Source organism: Hippocampus zosterae, chromosome 10 (genome assembly GCF_025434085.1).
Source record: "Hippocampus zosterae strain Florida chromosome 10, ASM2543408v3, whole genome shotgun sequence".
NCBI classification, from domain to species: Eukaryota; Metazoa; Chordata; class Actinopteri; order Syngnathiformes; family Syngnathidae; genus Hippocampus; species Hippocampus zosterae.
This window is the reverse complement of record NC_067460.1, coordinates 10,546,248-10,562,711: the sequence shown is the minus strand read 5'-3', so window position 1 is coordinate 10,562,711 and position 16,464 is coordinate 10,546,248. Positions and strand designations below refer to the sequence as shown.

Here is a 16,464-nt window from a genome sequence, read left to right as displayed (position 1 = left end):
TGACCTTTAAGTGTGGCGATGTAATGTATAGCTATGACCTTTCAGAAAGAAATTCCCTCTGTTGCTGAACCAAACCCTTAATTCATAGATATCACTTAATACATTACTATTTTACATATTATTGTTATAATTACAACCTGATGTGCTGTAGGAAAAAAATGAGGGCACATTTGGAATCTGCTGTTCATCTAGAAAAGTTTACTTGCATCTCTGATTTAAACATTTTACAAACAAAAATTGTTGACTAATGTCTTTATGATGTCATGGGAGTAGTCCATTGGTCGTGTGTACAGACCTTGACATTACTTGGCGACCAGTCCAGGGTTTATCCCGATTCTCTCTCTAAAATTCATGTTTGGTTCAATGAAAACTCAACATTGTCCATAAATTTGCATTTGGGTGAATATTTCTTTCGCCTTGTTCCAAAATCGGTTTGCGCCAAGGACGGCCTCCATCCTGTCTCCTTCATCTGTGTGTTGTACAACCAGTATGGATAGTGCACTGTAATTAAAGTTGTCGGTCCACATAGACAATCTTCATTGTGTCATTCCCAACAGACAAAAAGTCTTAAATTAGCGCAAGCGAGCGCAAACCTTGTTTCGACTTGACTGGTGATACCTCACCAAACAAGAAGTTCCAGTGACGAGAATTTACTGCAAGTTGCGAGGCCTTGTGTCAAAAACTCAACTTAATGATTTCTGAGCTGTACAATGTCGTTAACACTCAACAAAATCCAGGAGCGACGACTTATTACTGTTAGTTCCTGGAACTAATGTGTTCCAATCAGATGTGTCAGACCCTGTTCCAAAAATACCAAATACTTGGCACTAAAAGGGAAAAAGCTTTAGTTCTTGTTGTCCCAAAGGTTCCTGGAACTCTGAAAAGTATATTCACAGATTTGCTGTTGCCCCCAACAGAAATTGGCCCTTGGATCCAAAGACATGGACAAGAGTAAACAAACAATGGAATCTAGCGACGCATGTCCAGGAATTTCTACCCAGGAACTGTTGTAGGGCCTTTTTGTGTTTGGGCGACAGGAATGACTCAACAAAGTTTCAGTTTCAGAAACGTTTACCTCAATACTAAATGTAGACTGTTATTCCAACACTTGAAACACAATGGACCTTCAAAAGGTTCCTAGTACTATGCTTTTGGTCTTGAGTAGTACACAAAAATATATTTTTAATTCATACAATGTAGAAGACATTTTTTCACTGTCGAGAGGTAAAGATTCCTGGAAGTGATACAAAATTATGTCATTCCGAGTAGTCAAAAATGCACTTTAAAGTTCCGGAGTCGTACTTTGTACTAATTACAAATTCTCAAGAACTGACATAGCATGGACCTTGACCAAGGAACTAGTATCCTTTGGAGACACATTATGCGTTTGGAACTCGGGAACTACTGAATATTTTAACGGCAAATTTCAAAATTTAGTTCTTGGGATTTGTAGGCCCTGGGACTAAAAGGTTCTGATCAGATATGTTGAGTGCTGCAGACCACATCTCAAAGGTTTCTGGACCTTGGAAAAGTACTCCCCCTTCTTTTAAATTACCCCTCAACTAAATTTAGTCATAGTCATTACTGTAGTCCAAACACGCAACAGTCCTTCAAAAGATTCCTCATTAATAGTTAATATTATTAAAAAATAATATAATCATTAATATTTTATTACAAATGTAAATAATGAAACGGGAGCCATTCACAAATAAATAAAAAGACAAAAAAGTAGCATTAGAAAAAAGTACTTCGCAATCATATCAAAAAGTTTCCAAAAGGCCAAAGCTCATCAGTTTCCGTGGCCAGCACTTGGTGGAAGAAGCATGGCAACCCTCTTCTCATTTTTTTTTTTTTTTTTTTTACATGAATCCATCCAATCGCATCAGCCTCCTGGCACGGAGCTCCTCATCCGTTAATCGGAAGCCGTATGGAGGTGGAGCCGCAAATCGAGCCGCACCGTCTCCGTGGCGTCCTGAAAAACACATTAGCAGAGAGCGATGTTGTTTTCTTCAAGAAATACTCATGCGATAGCCATTTGTGCTAACCGCACTTTAGCTTGACTGGTTACCTAGCTGGCACATGCTAGTTACTTGGCTCTTGCATTTGAGTCTGGTTTGTTTGTGACTTTCTCCAAAATAAGGCGCACTGAGTCACAATGTAGCCTACTAGCCCACTTAGCGTTTGCTATTTGAATCCAAGTTAGCATCTACTGTTAATTGATCTTTGTGAGAAATATTGTCATTGTCGCAAAAGTAATGATCTGGAGCCAACCCCCGCCCCTGTGCCAACCTGTTTCGCGGAGACTGTTCCTGATGGCTGCCGCCAGCTGCTCTTCCTCCGTCATTCCGTCCGTGTACGTTGATGTTCCATCATCTGCTGTGTACTGATTGCTTTGGGAGTGTCTGCCGCTGTAGCCTAACATGAAAACCGTGTGATTGGTTTCTGGTCATTATTTAAAAAAAAAAAAAGTGGATTACATGGTGTCAGCATGTTACCTGAGGATCTGTGGTACGTTCTGGGTGCAGAAGTGCTGAATGACATCAGCCCTGATGAGAAGAACAATGATAGTGTGTACAGTATTCCGTTATATCTTACTCATCTACAATGTTCCCTTGCTATTTGCCGAAGCTCTTGCAAATTTTCCGGCAATTGCTTACACAAGTCCTTATTTAAAGTAGCGCACCGACATTGCAGTACCACATTGTGCCACAACATGCCAGGCAGCACTGAGCACTTTTGAACGAGGTAAAGAGTCAAAGTAGTAGCATGTCCGTGAGTACTGTTGTGCGCTCTGTTTGTATGTGTTGCTGCTCTGTGTGCGTTAAAGTCGTACTTGTTGAAAAAATTTGTTCAGTTAATTTCCGTTAGCCCGTCTATGGCCTTTTGCATTACATGCTAGCATTAAGTCAAGATGGCGCCCGAGTAGGCAGCCGTCAGCAAGTGCACTCATGAGCCTTGCTTTTTTTATTGTTTTTGTGTTTCTTTTGTCACTTTGTGTTTGTTGTTACGTCGTGTGGACTTGATGTGGACCTTTTTCAGCATTTTTTGGCGACGACATTCATCAAGGAGGACTCTGTGCTTGGTGGTTGCGCCTTCTCGGCAGCATGGGTATACCAGCACTGTTTTTGACTGGAGGAATGTCGGCGCCATTTGACTGTCGTTGCTGGACAGTCCCGGGGCGCTTGTGTCTTGCGCCTGTAATGGGCAGCATTTTTCACAGCCCCGCTTTGTTCAGCGGAGAGATCGGTGCTGTTGAACGGTCTGCGGCTGGATGGATGGAGGTCTTGAGGAGCCGACGATCAGAAGAAAGGAGCGGATGCGGATTTGGAGCTGGGAGTCGCGGCTTGGAGTTTGAAGCGGATTACGTGGGACAGGAGAAGTGAACTAATCTCTTTTCGTCAATGGATGCTACAGCTTTGTGTTTGCTTTCAAAACTCAGCTTGTAGCAGATGTGTGCACATTTTCAGCATGACATCTCTGATCCACTAGTGAAATGACATTTTGATCCTCTCCTCTTTCATCTATAACTGCTTCAGACAACAAAGTGTATGCAGAAAATTGGTGAAGATTGAACGACTGTCTGTGTCCTATGTGTTGTCTTGTGTTATTTTTGTTATTTTGACTTCAAAATGGTGCCGCGAGAGTGGCTGCCTTTCCAGCAGCTCCTTTATTTTGTTGTTCTACTTCTTACTTTCATAACTTTGCTGCTGTGAATTGGGAATTTCTCCATTGTGAGACTAATAAAGGTTTTTCTTATCTTATCTTCTTAAGCTAGCTGACGTTCAGTACACCAAATGATGGGTTTTGGTTGAACATTATGATGTTTAAAATTGGAGTGATTATATTAATTCGATTCTCTTGGAATTTTATGTGGCAGTTTTACAGCAAACTTCAACCGGGAGCTGTAGGATGGCAGAATTCTGGGACGGCAGAATCACGTGCTTGACATGTTTTGCTACGCAAGGAACGTGTTGCATTCAGGTTACTTTCATGCCGAGGACTTGCAAATGCACCGTGCCGTTCTGCACATTAATCGTTTTTCTTTCTCGTATCACATTTGTAAATGATTACATTTCAATGAATTGCCAAACCCTACCGGAACCTTGACTGGGATATCAAAGTAATGTAAAAAGAATTCTCAAGCTCACCAGCACACATCTTCATCATCTTCTTCAGTGGTCCGGTTGTGTAGAGGAGGCCCACCAGGATACCCGCCAGGTGGCCTATCAGGGAGGTCCTGGTGAGGATGCGGAAGACAGTTAATGCCACCCTTGCTGGCTGCTTCACTCCAGAGTGACTAGGACTCACTTACCCGGGCGCTGTGATGTGGATGAGGACGAGCTCCACCCAGCTGGCATAGCGGTTGGACACCGGGAAGCCCATCACGTATGTCACGCCGCCGGGGTGGTAGTGGTTGTTCAGGACCTTAAGTGCAAAAATCACCCCTAAGACACATCAAAACAAATGTTCATAAAAAATCAATACTAAGTTCAAATCACATTGTTACTCATTTCTGAGGTAATTCTTTCACGTGTTGACTCCAGTCAATGTTTCTGTAGCATCGTTACATATTTTGCCTGGAACTCATTCACTCCCGAAGACATTTTTAAACGTCTTTTCAGACTTGCTCCAGATTTGGCTGGTACTGAATGAGTTTTCATTTGTTCAGTGGATCTAAAACCTCATCCCTAAAGTTTTTGTTTTCATGGTTTCAATATTCTAAGTTGAATTTGTCAACCGCCTCAAATTTTGCTAATATTTCTAGGTTCAATTGTTGCTGCATATTGTGGCTTTAATTTGTTCATTGTGTTAAATGCGGCCATTCAAGCCGTGTTTGTTACATAGTGTTACTTTAATCTGTTCGTTACGGCTAATGCAATAAATATACAGTACATTATTGCTTCTGCCATATGCAGCCAAAAATCTGTAGGTTCCATGTTACATTCAGACCGTTTATTTGTTCCACATTGTTGCTTTAAGTTATTCTTTGTATCAACTGCAGCCAGTATTTTGAAGCAAATTTGTTCCATATTGTTGCTTTCATTTTTTTTCCTTCAGCCGAATGCAACTGATGCAGTATCTGTCCATTCCATTGTTACATATTGCTGTTTTAGCTACTTACTTACTTACGAATAAAGGATATCTTATCTTAATGTGTCAAACACAGCATGTTAAGTTGATTTGTTACATATTGCTGTGTGAATTTGTTAAATGGTCGAATGCAGTCAATATTCTGTTGTTATATCTCATTTGTGTAGAAGCCCAACCTGAAAATCCGACGGCACAGGCGGCGCTATACGACTGGTCCTCGGTCAGCTGGGTGAGCCCTGCCTCCAGCGCCAGGTAGAGCGCGCCGGTGAGCAGCGAGAAGACTGCCAGCACGTATGCGAACCAAACGCTGCCCAGACGGCGTTCCAGACGGATCCCCTTCATGACGAACGACACCATATTGAAGTAGAGGTGCATGTCGTCTGCATGGTGGAAAGGAGACAGGAGGAGGCGGCGCCACTCGCCCGACCAGTACGCCTGATGGACGCTCACACATGCCTGCGCAGAAGGGGAGGCCAGCATGTCACTGGTGAGCGAGTCACATTCGTTGTTTTTATTGGTAGTCTACTTACACAAAAATAAATGCATTTTTAAAAAATCTCCAGCTGATACATTGTTACGGATGTTTTTATATTTCTCGTTGAAAGTGTTTGTATTTTTTCAATAACTTTGTTTTGATGTCTTTATTTTTCAAATGTTTTAAACACAAACTTTTGGGGGTCAGATATTTTATGCACAAGTAAGATTTTTCTAATGCTATTCTTTGAGTGCCGTTACCATGAAATGTCGTTTGTCAACAACATTCTTATGGTGGCGGCAAGGTGTGTCGACTGGTTAGCACGTCGGCCCCAAAGTGCAGAGGTGCAATGTTCGTTTCCAGCTCCAGCGCTCCTGTGTAGAGTTTGCATGTTCTCCCAATGCCTGTGTGGGTTTTCTTTGGGTACACTGGTTTCCTCCCACATTCCAAAAACATGCATGGCAGGCTGATTGAACACTCCACATTGTCCCTCTGTGTGAGTGTGAATGTGAATGGTTGTTCGTCCACGTGTGCCCTGCAATTGGCTAGCAACCAGTTCAGGGTGTACTGCCTATTGCCTACTGCCTGAAGACAGCTGGGATAGGCTCCAGCACCCCCCTTGTGAGGATAGAGCGGATCAGAAAATGGATGGATGGATAAACCTGTGTGGCGTACCTTCATCAGAGGAGCTGCGGGGAAGAGGAAGAGGTAAGCGTTGAGGCCCAGCATGGCCAGGGTGACGGGAGGGATGTTCTCCAAGCCCAGCTTGTAGAGCTGCGAGACCAGCAGCAGCAGGCCGAGATATGAACTTCTGTGACGGCCCCGCATTCTCGAAAGTCGCCTCTTTCTGCTTTGGAGCATCAACACAAAATGTCAACTGCCATTCATGATCATCTGATACTGAATGGTCATTTGTCTCCTTATGTACCCTTTGACTGGCGACCAGTTAAGGGTGTCGTCTGCCTTCTGGCCAAAGTCAGCTGGGGTAAGCTCCAGAAACTCCCCGCGACTCTGTTCGAGATAAACTTTGTTGAACATGGATGGATAAATAATAATACAAAATAAAAACTAAACCTGATCTTTTCCCCCTGATTCTGATCAGCCTAATGACCTTAAAGTGCCTTATTTCCAGTGTCGGGATTGGGACATCTGATCAGGGTTTGATGTTGATGTTTGATACGATTATAGACGAGTGACACTGACGACACCTACTGAAAAAAATGTACATTTTTCCATTTTTAGCTGCTCAAAATGTATTTTTTTGTCAAATTACTTAAAATGTTCCAAATACTTTTATTTTTTGTGTAATATCTTGAAGGTTTTGTAAAATATTGTAATTTTACATACATCTTTTATGCACAAATATGTTTTGAATGTTCTTGTATTATATGTATTTTCCCCAAAGTTTGTTTGACTTTGTCCAAAATACTTTTTATACCATTTGAGCACCAATGCTAAGTTTTTTGATTTTATACATATGTACCTCATGCTTTGACTTGTTCCACTCCCATTACAGATCTTTCAACTTGTTTATATTCCCTCACGCCATTCCAAAAGTTCCAAACAGCACAGGCAGTGTGATAATTAACACGGCGTTGCGTCACCCTTCGCTCAAATAAATGCGTAGTAACGCTTGTCTTCCGTATTCGAGAGTTTACAACGAATGTACATTTGTTTCACGGATCGCTGTGCCACATTCTATTTTTATTTACGTGTTCCACAACATTGGTTTTCAAGTTATAAAGTACTCGTGCACCTACTAAATAAAAATAAATCTTTCGACTGATTTTTTTTTCAAAGCAGTGACAGGTGCTTGTTTGTTCCGTAGCTGGCGTAATACTGTATAGAAAAAGGACTTACTTTTGCTTCTGCGCTGTTTCTTGTCGAATGCTAACGCTAATGCTAACAGGAACTGTTCAATACTGTATGACGCTGCTTCGAAACGTGCAAACGAAGCCAGGAAGCGACACGTTTTTTTTACAATCTTTATTGAACGCCACTAGTTACAAAACAGAAAAACTGACAAATATGTTAATATTAATACACGGTAGATGAGAGGAAAGAGGAGTAGGTTTTGTAATTAAACAAAGGGGCATAAAGCGACAATATATATATATATATATATACACACACTCATATACTAGCCGTTTAGTTTTGAATGACAATAATTTGCTATTGCGTAGAATTAAAGAAACGAAACATCATATTTGTTCCAGCTGGGGTACATCTTTTCAGAATGAGTTGGTATAATGACATTGCCATAAGTCAACCAGTGTTTCAGCGGATTTTTTAATTTAAGAAGATATTTTTGGCCTATGGAGGATGTATTGTATTTATTATTTCGAACCACTGTATTTAGATCTTGCCGATTGAAGTCTGTTTAGGGTCCAGATTTGGCAAACGGGCTCTTCTTTTAAGAGAAGCAAGTTTCCTGAAGGAATAGCATTCATGACTGTGGCAAACTCGAATGGAGTACAGAAATAGGTAGGTTTAATTTGTAAAAAGTAAAATGTTTCAAAAACAAATCTTTATTTACAACATTATTAAAACATTATTTTTGTTCTCCAAATCTTTCGTTTCATGTGAAGGACATTGTCCACTGACAGAAAATGTCTGATTCATAAATGTCATATTTGTATAATTTTTTTTCTGGGCGTATAGGAGAAGTTTCATCAGCCTCGGACCTTTCTGACACTTACTGCTCACGCATGTGACATTAACAGCGAAGAACCACATCGGTGGATGCCGTCAGCAGGTTAAGTGTCAAATTTGTGGGATAGTTTTCTAAAGGACCTTTGCTGCAAAGCCGTGACTCAAACTCGGACGAGACGTTTTAAGAAGAACTGAAAATAGAAAAACAAGAAGTGTTTATTTTCTCGCTTCATCCTTATTTTTAGGACAGGCATCAGCAACAGTGGCACTAGTGCTAAGCGTGCAAGCGGCATCTGCGCTGATCCAGCAAAATTTGAGTGTGCTCTTCTTCAATTGGCATGACAAGATCAAAGAGCGGCGGGGGCTACGAAGTTTTTGATTGTGCTTTTACATATCTTTGTTTTCATTTCAGTCATTTCAGTCAACATTTCCCAGTAATTAAAGTCACCAGAAAGTTCAATGGACAAAGTAAGCCATGGATAACAAAAGGAATAGAAAATGCATGTATAAAGAAAAACAATCTATACAAATCGTTTCTAAAATCCAGAACTAATGAAGCTGAAACCAAATATAAGACTTTTCTAGATCTAAAAAAAGCTTTTGATACTATAGACCATGCTATATTATTGAAAAAATTAGAGAGATATGGTATCAGAGGCACAGCACATAAATGGATTGAAAGTTATTTAGAAAACAGTTATCAGTATGTGCAGTTCAAAAACAAAAAATCCAACTTACTGAAGATTATCCATGGAGTGCCTCATGGGTCAGTGATTGGACCAAAACTGTTCATTTTATATATTAATGATATCTGTAGTGTGTCAAAACAATTCAAATGTGTCCTTTTCGCTGATGACACAACCTTTTACTGCTCTGGAAAAAATATGAAACAACTGAAAATTGTAGAAAACGAATTGACAAAATTAAAAAACTGGTTCGACAAAAACAAATTATCTTTAAATTTAACAAAAACTAAGCTAGTTGTTTTTGGCACAAGACCAATTAAAGACCAAATTAAAATAAAGATAAATTCAATTGAAATAGAACGAGTCTATGAATATAAGTTTCTTGGACTAGTAATAGATACCAAACTATCCTGGAAGCCACACATAGATAACATAAAAAGAAAAGTATCCAAAACTATCGGGATACTCCACAAAACGAAGGATCTGTTGAATAAGAGCTCCTTGTATACATTATATTACTCATTATTACTCCCATATCTGACCTACTGTGTAGAAATATGGGGAAAACCCTGTAAAACGAACACACTCCCTGTTTTAAAATTACAAAAAAAAGCAATCAGAATAATCAACAGGTCGAAATATATAGAACCCACAAATCCAATATTCATCAAATTAAACACAATGAAATTCTACGACCTGGTTGACTACAAAATTACTCAATGTATAAAGCACATAACAACCTCCTTTGCCAAAATATCCAGCAGCTTTTTGAAATGAGAGAGAGCTGGTATCATCTAAGGGGCACTAATCAATACAAAAAATCCAGAACAAGAACAAACATTAAGCAAAGGTGTGTATCAGTAATTGGTGTCAATCTATGGAATAAGCTTGAAACGGATCTGAAAATGAGCAAATCATTGGAGGAGTTCAAAAACAAATTCAAAAGATTAGTGCAAAATAACTACATGAATCTGAATTAAAATAGATACATTTGATATACATATAAAATATAGTAATATAACTGTTTGTTCTTGTTTTGGATTTTGATCAACTTAACAATTGTATTCAAGGAATGCTAATTGTAATGAATATCAGAAAATTGAAATACAAAAGAAGAAAGAATAACTATATATATACAAACCAAAAGGTGTCGAAATAGAATAGCATAGTATACACAAGGGTAAAAATATTTAATGATATGTAGTTTTTTATGTTTTTGTTTTGAAAAATGAACAATTCAGTTACATAATAAGGGGTAGGACTAGATAAGTTATTTACTTCTTCCTACTCCTTTGAGCAAATAACTGTGATGTGTTTTTTTTTTTCTTTTAACTATTTCTAATTTTCCTTTTATAATTTTGTTTGACCTTTGTCAACCTGTTATTGTGTGTACTATATATGCTCAATAAAAACAAACAAACAAACAAACAAACATTTGCTAAAGAGTATTTTTCATGTTGCATTTTTCCAAATCTTCATTTTTTTTCATGACGTAAAATGCAGCCAATATGTTACATTTGTTTCGTTACATGTTGTTGCTTTCATTTGCCTATTGTGTCAAATTCAGGCAATATTTTGAGGTTGTGTTGTTACGTCGTGTTGCTTCAACTGAGTCAGCAACTGTTTTTTAGTTTTACCGATAGTTTGATGTGTTACATACAGGAACTTTAATTTTATTGGTGAGGCAAATATGTCTTTAGATTGTTGTTACATAGGTCTAGTGTTACTTTCATTGACCGCAGCCAATTTGTAGGCTGGATTGTCACTTTAATGTCTTCATTATGTCAAAATTAGCCAGTATTTTCCTTCCGCTTTGTTGCATCTTATTGCTGGTTTCAATTTCTTATTTTTTTTTCAGGCCATTATATTTTACAAATGTAACACTTTGCTTTAATTTGTTCACGTTTGCCAATATTTTTATGTTATGTTGTTTCATATGACTCTTTCATTTGCTTGTGTGTGAGTGTGATGGAAGCATCGCTACATATTTTGCTGTCATATGTTTATGGTTTTAATTGGGGGGCAGTGCAGTGTGATGGAAGTGTTGCCTCCTATGTTATTTTTGACGGCAGGACACTTCCTGCTTCCTTTTAAGGAAAGAGGAGATTTCTTGCATCCTTATAAGGCAACGTGCGTGTGTGCGCGTGTCCTACTATATACCCCTCAGCTTCCTCTTCTGGTCCACTCCGAGGTGGACGTCCATCAGATGGTGAGTGCACGTTTATTTCATAAGAACCAGAATGGTTCACCCATTTTCCGATCCGCTTTATCCTCAGAAGGGTCGCGGGGGTTGCTGGAGCCTATCCCAGCCATCTTCGGGGAGTAGGCGGGGGACACCCTGAACCGGTTGCCAGCCAATCGCAGAGCGCACAGAGACGAACAACCATCCGTGCTCACACTCACACCTAGGGACAATTTAGAGTGTTCAATCAGCCTGGCATGCGTGTTTTTGGAATGTGGGAGGAAACCGGAGAACCCGAAGAAAAGCCACGCAGCCCCGATGACAATATGCAAACTCCACACAGGAAGGCCGGAGCTGGAATTGAACCCGGTACCTCTGCACTGTGAGGTCGACATGCTCACCACTGGACCACCGGGCCACCCAGAGTTTGGGTTATGATCAAAATATTTTTTAGTTGGTTTGGATTGGTCAGAAAAAGTGGATGGAGAAACTCTTAATTTATTAAATTCACCGAAAAAGTGTGGAATTTGAGCAATGTTAGAATTTTTTTTAGATAGAAATGTAGAAAACGTGAATTTTGCTGGAGGGGGAAAAAAAAGTTCCCCGCGTTACCCGAGTGTTACTTTTCACATTTCACACAATGATTTGGTCATCTATTTGTGTATGCATTTGAACCAAATTGGTCTGACTCCAGATTTTGTTTTTCTTTTTACGCAGCTCAGATCTAAGGATGTGCGTGTCCAGGTGTCTGCGCTGTGTGGGCGTGGCTCTGGTTACCCTGGCGACCGTATGCACCGTGGCCAACATTCTGCTGTTACTGCCGGAGCTGAAGGTCCATTTCTTGTTGGAGGGTCACGTGACCAGAGAGGCCTCCTGGGCCACAGGACTCTGGAGCTCTGGACTCCTGGTGAGACCACAACCCAGTACAGTCATCTTTGTCATGTTGGTGTCGTGTGACTAACTGGTGTCTTGTGATGTTTTGACACCTCTGAAATACCACTTGAATTCCATTTTGTTGCTTTAATTTCTTTGGTCATTTGGTCATGTTTTTTTTGGTTTGGTTTTTTTTTTCCAAATATATTTCTGCTTTTATTTTGTGCCTTCATTCTGTCGCGTTAAGTATTGTTGCTTTCATTCTCGCTTTGTTTTCCTTTATAGTTGTTACATTGTTGCTTGAATTTGCTCTTGCGTTTGCTAACGTTGCGACATATTGCAGCTTCTTAATTAGGTGTTACATATCGTGGCTTTAATTTAGCAGCATTTTTTCGTATTGTTATTTTAATTTTGGTACTTCATTTGATAGTGTTGCCGCAAAATTGTTGCTTTGATTTGCTCTGAAATTTGCTTGCCTTTCTTCATTTCCTTTAGTAGCATTGGTACATGCGTTTTCTTGAAGGTGCTCTTTTGTTTCATAGCCTTGTTCCACACACAGTAGTTGTATGAATTTATTTGGTCAATTATTAGCTTGTTACATTTAGTGGCTTTGTGTTGCTACAAATTATTATTTTTATTTTTCTTCATTTGGGAGCATTGTTGTTCCATCTAGTTGATTTGATTTGTTCCTTAATTTGGTTGCACTGGTTCAACGTGTGAAACACTGCAAATAATTTGACTATCCTTAACAATCGTAGCTTGTTTTAATATATGTGTGGTGGCGCTGTGTTTTTTTTGTATTTTCAGGTTGTGATTGGGGCTCGAGCATTTTTGCAGAGCCGCCACACACCAGGATGTTGCGCCTTCAGGACACAGGTAACGCTGCACGCTCATCAGTAGGAAATTGTACATTTGTAATGGTGTTATGTTAGGAATAATACAAAGGTGGTAGTTGGAAAAAGTAATAATGAAGTAGTGCTGTTAGTATGTAAGAACAACAAGTAGTGTGTTAGAAGTAGTTCTCTGAAGTAGTCATCGGATTACTTATAGTAGTAGGAATATGTTTGAAGTAGATTATACATCGACTTTAAAAAAAAAAACTAGATGATTTTATTTTGTGCAGCCACTTGATGAAACAAAATTGGATAAATTCAAAAATATTTTCAGTGTAGTTTTGTATTAAATGTAGCAATAGCGTTTTTCTAGTATGTCTACCCATCTGTACTCACCTCTAATTTAGGTAACTTGAATGAACCACAGAGAACAATGGTGTGATAAATGAATGTTTCTCACTTTATAGGAGAATGTACTCGAAGCGTGCAGTATGGTAGTCGTCGTAATAGCAGTCACGGTAATTGTTGTGTTGAATGTGTTGTGTTGTGTGCAGATGTTGCGCCAGGCGTTGTACTCGTGTGCGTGTCTGCTGTCTTCTGCTTTCTGTTGCCTGGTTAGCATCACAGGGCTGGTCCAAGGTCCTCTCTGTCTCTACAACACTACAAGTGGATCAGCCTGGGGCGTACCACTTCAACCCACTGCCGACAGGTAACACACGCACCCACTATCTATCTACTATATGCATGTATTGTATTGTATTGTATTCTATTGTATTATTCCCATTACTACTTCTATCATATTTCTACTTCTAGGAAGAGTACAACTATTACATGTACTGATACCCTTCTTGTCCTCACTAGTAAGACAATTTGGAGTACGAGAACAGCCGTCTGACTCGTAACCTTTTTTTTCCCCATAATTAGTGCCACTTTTGGCCTGCTTGTATAAAATTCAACCTTTATAAATAAACTGCCATGGTCGACTTTGTACACTACAAGGCCCAACAAATAGGCATGTGTCACACACTAGTAGCCTTCTGGACCCTACTAGTAACACCAAAAAGCCCACCAGTAGTTCTGTCTTACCATGTGGTTGTCCTAATCGTATGCCAGAGTTGGCCGATAGTGCAGAGACATATCAGACATAGAGGGATGAAAAGCAGTAGTTGGAAAAACTGTTACTCGTGCTACTACAGTACTTGGTACTTACTACCGTTGCGTTACTCTAGGGACGCCGGGTACCTGTACAACAGAAGTCTGTGGTCGGGTGTTTGTTTGGAGCCCAAGGGTGTGGTCCAGTGGAATGTAGTTCTCTTCAGCATACTAGGGGGCGCCAGTGGGCTACAGGCGCTCCTCTGCGCCGCCAACGTCATCAACACCCTGCTGGGCGTCGTCTTGGGACGCAGTGCGGGCGACAATAAGGTAAACGGTTACATTTTGTTCAAATGAACTTGTTTATTTGAACTTTTTTGTTTCTCAATTGTCATCTCAACTGTCGTAAAAACCAATTGTAGCCTTCAAACAAAAACCCCATAATTGAGCATTCACGGTGTGTGTGCATAAGTCCGTCCGTTTGTGTGTTTTCAGGTGAGCCCTGTTTCAGCGTGACATCGCGATGACGTCCCAGGGCAAGACCACTTGTCAAAATGTTTTTTCTTGACTGCTGCACTTTACAACCAATTAAGCTAAATTAAGAGCACGAAACTTGAAGAAAATAAGCTTGCTAAAGTATAATAAACTTGTCCTTTTTTGACATAATTTCATTATTAAGTCACGTTGATTTAATTAGAAAATATAAGTCGTGACATGATTGGAGGTCATTTTGTTCGTTTAACCCCCCCCCCCCCAGAATTGTTTATTTATTGCTAATAATTGTTGATTAAACTTGTTTAGTTATTTTTTTATGTCAATTCTATCATCATTACGATAGATTTGTATATATTTTTTAATCCAGTATTATTTTCCAATGTTGTTCTAAATTCTATTTTAATGTATTTGTTTTAATGTAAATTTTCTTGTACACATTTATTTTGATTTTGAGTTAAGTATTAGTTTTCACTTAACAAATTGTTACCAAAATGAAATGTAAGGGTTTTTTTTCTCAAAATTAGCATCCTCTTGTTCATGCTGAAGTGACTGGCAGTACAGTATTATGCAGGCAGGGGGTGCTGTTTCCACAACGGTAAAACCTCATGAAGCAAACGTTAATGTACCGCACTTTAAACTTATTCCCTTTTATTTTGTAAGCTACATTACTTTTCTGTCAAGCAATTGATGAATTTTGGTCAATGGTTCTGAACTCCTGGTTCCATGCATCAATTGAGACTTTTATGGACCATGGCTTGGATTACAAAATAAAACACCATACAAGTGCAACGGGAATCCTTTCAGAGTACAATTTTTTTGGTTTTGTTTTTCAAAACATGCCCAAACACATCTGTAAAATCTGAACCACACAAAAGTGTCTTCTATGCATCATTTGTAAATAATGCATGTGTGGATTTCGCATACGTGTACAATGTGGTGTGTCTATAATATGCGTGTGTATCTTTTGAATGATATCTGTGTGTGTTTCGTATGCATGCATGCAGCGTGTCTTGTGAATGTGTTTGGGTATTGTCTATTTTGTATAACGTGTATAATCGATGTGTGTGCATCATATATACTGTATGGTTGGTTTGTATCATGTTTGTGCGTGTGCATAATGTGTGAATGTCTGTTTGTATTACATAAAATGAATATGTATTCTGTGTGGGCGACCCGGTAGTCCAGTGGTCAGCACGTCGACTTCACAGTGCAAAGGTACCGTGTTCAAATCCAGCTCCGGCCTCCCTGTGTGGAGTTTGCATGTTCTCCCCGGGCCTGCGTGGGTTTTCTCCAGTTTCCTCCCACATTCCAAAAACATGCATGGCAGGCTGATTGATCACTCTAGATCAGGCATGTCCAAAGTCCGGCCCTCGGCCCCTGTCATAAAATCAGTGCCGTCTGGCCCGCAGGTTGGGCGCAATGGAACACGTGTTGCATTGACTGAGGTCTCGTAGACTGGTGAGTGATGTTTCATAGAGTACTGCTTCCCTCTAGTGGCTAAATGAGTAATAGCATCCACTAAATGAGTAATAGCATTTAGACACTAGAGGGCATCACTCACGAGTTAACAAGACATCACTCCGTGTTTATATTGACTGATATGTCGTATTTCAAATGATCCTTGCAGTTGTGGATATGTGTATTGCTTGTTCATTTCCCTGTTGTTCGAGTCAAAGGTTTTGTGACTATTGAAAAGTCATGGTGATACATTTTATGTTTCAAATCAATCAATTTGCAATCAGGAGACTTCTGTTTAAGAAAAAGTCAAGTGAATAAGCAGTTGCATGTGATATACCTGTTTCAAATGAACCAAAAGAAATTCTTAAGATTGTTGAAATTAAAATAAAAATGGAAATGTGAAACAGACTGGCTTACTAAAATTTGCTGAACAATATTGTTGTTCAATGTAAAGAATGTCAGCCAAGGTCGGCCCCCCGACATTTTACCACATAAAATCTGGCCCCCTTGGCAAAAAGTTTGGACACCCCTGCTCTAGATTATCCCTAGGTGTGAGTGAGGGCGTGCATGGTTGTTCGTCTGTGTGTGCCCTGTGATTGGCTGGCAACCAATTCGGGGTGTCCCCCA

The 16,464-nt window shown here is 39.7% G+C and overlaps 2 protein-coding genes across 4 annotated transcripts; one reads left to right on the top strand and one right to left on the bottom strand.

The window, feature by feature from the left end:
• Window positions 1–1,652: 1,652 nt before the first annotated feature.
• Window positions 1,653–7,539, bottom strand: rhbdd1 (rhomboid domain containing 1). 2 transcript variants are annotated; one of them, XM_052077550.1, is made up of 9 exons: window positions 7,427–7,539; window positions 6,495–6,577; window positions 6,242–6,416; window positions 5,268–5,547; window positions 4,313–4,445; window positions 4,149–4,237; window positions 2,478–2,546; window positions 2,290–2,415; window positions 1,653–1,972 (listed from the first exon to the last, which is right to left on the bottom strand). In XM_052077550.1, exons 3-9 carry the CDS (start codon window positions 6,392–6,394, stop codon window positions 1,860–1,862), a joined length of 963 nt encoding a protein of 320 aa, XP_051933510.1. In that variant the 5' UTR covers window positions 6,395–6,416; window positions 6,495–6,577; window positions 7,427–7,539; the 3' UTR covers window positions 1,653–1,859. The 2 variants fall into 2 exon arrangements, with proteins under 2 accessions (XP_051933510.1, XP_051933511.1); XM_052077551.1 differs by having other exon boundaries at window positions 2,496–2,546.
• Window positions 5,434–16,018, top strand: LOC127608470 (transmembrane 4 L6 family member 5-like). Of its 2 annotated transcripts, none has more exons than XM_052077557.1 (6): window positions 5,434–5,578; window positions 11,804–11,993; window positions 12,767–12,835; window positions 13,347–13,501; window positions 14,022–14,214; window positions 14,380–16,018. In XM_052077557.1, the coding sequence occupies exons 1-6, from the start codon at window positions 5,544–5,546 to the stop codon at window positions 14,398–14,400; spliced, it is 663 nt and encodes a 220-aa protein (XP_051933517.1). In that variant the 5' UTR covers window positions 5,434–5,543; the 3' UTR covers window positions 14,401–16,018. The 2 variants fall into 2 exon arrangements, with proteins under 2 accessions (XP_051933517.1, XP_051933518.1); XM_052077558.1 differs by lacking the exon at window positions 5,434–5,578 and adding an exon at window positions 10,532–11,113.
• The last annotated feature ends 446 nt before the right edge of the window (window positions 16,019–16,464 follow it).

Bases quoted from the DNA above. Each gene is read 5' to 3' on its own strand.
- LOC127608470 (XM_052077557.1), top strand. From the start codon at position 5,544: ATGCCTGCGCAGAAGGGGAGGCCAGCATGTCACTG. The intron at 12,836-13,346 runs GTAACGCTGCAC...TGTTGTGTGCAG, and splicing joins GTTGCGCCTTCAGGACACAG to ATGTTGCGCCAGGCGTTGTA. The intron at 13,502-14,021 runs GTAACACACGCA...GCGTTACTCTAG, and splicing joins CTTCAACCCACTGCCGACAG to GGACGCCGGGTACCTGTACA.
- rhbdd1 (XM_052077550.1), bottom strand. From the start codon at position 6,394: ATGCGGGGCCGTCACAGAAGTTCATATCTCGGCCTGCTGCTGCTGGTC. The intron at 5,548-6,241 runs GTACGCCACACA...CCTTCTGCGCAG, and splicing joins CCGCAGCTCCTCTGATGAAG to GCATGTGTGAGCGTCCATCA. The intron at 4,446-5,267 runs GTTGGGCTTCTA...GATGTGTCTTAG, and splicing joins CTGTGCCGTCGGATTTTCAG to GGGTGATTTTTGCACTTAAG.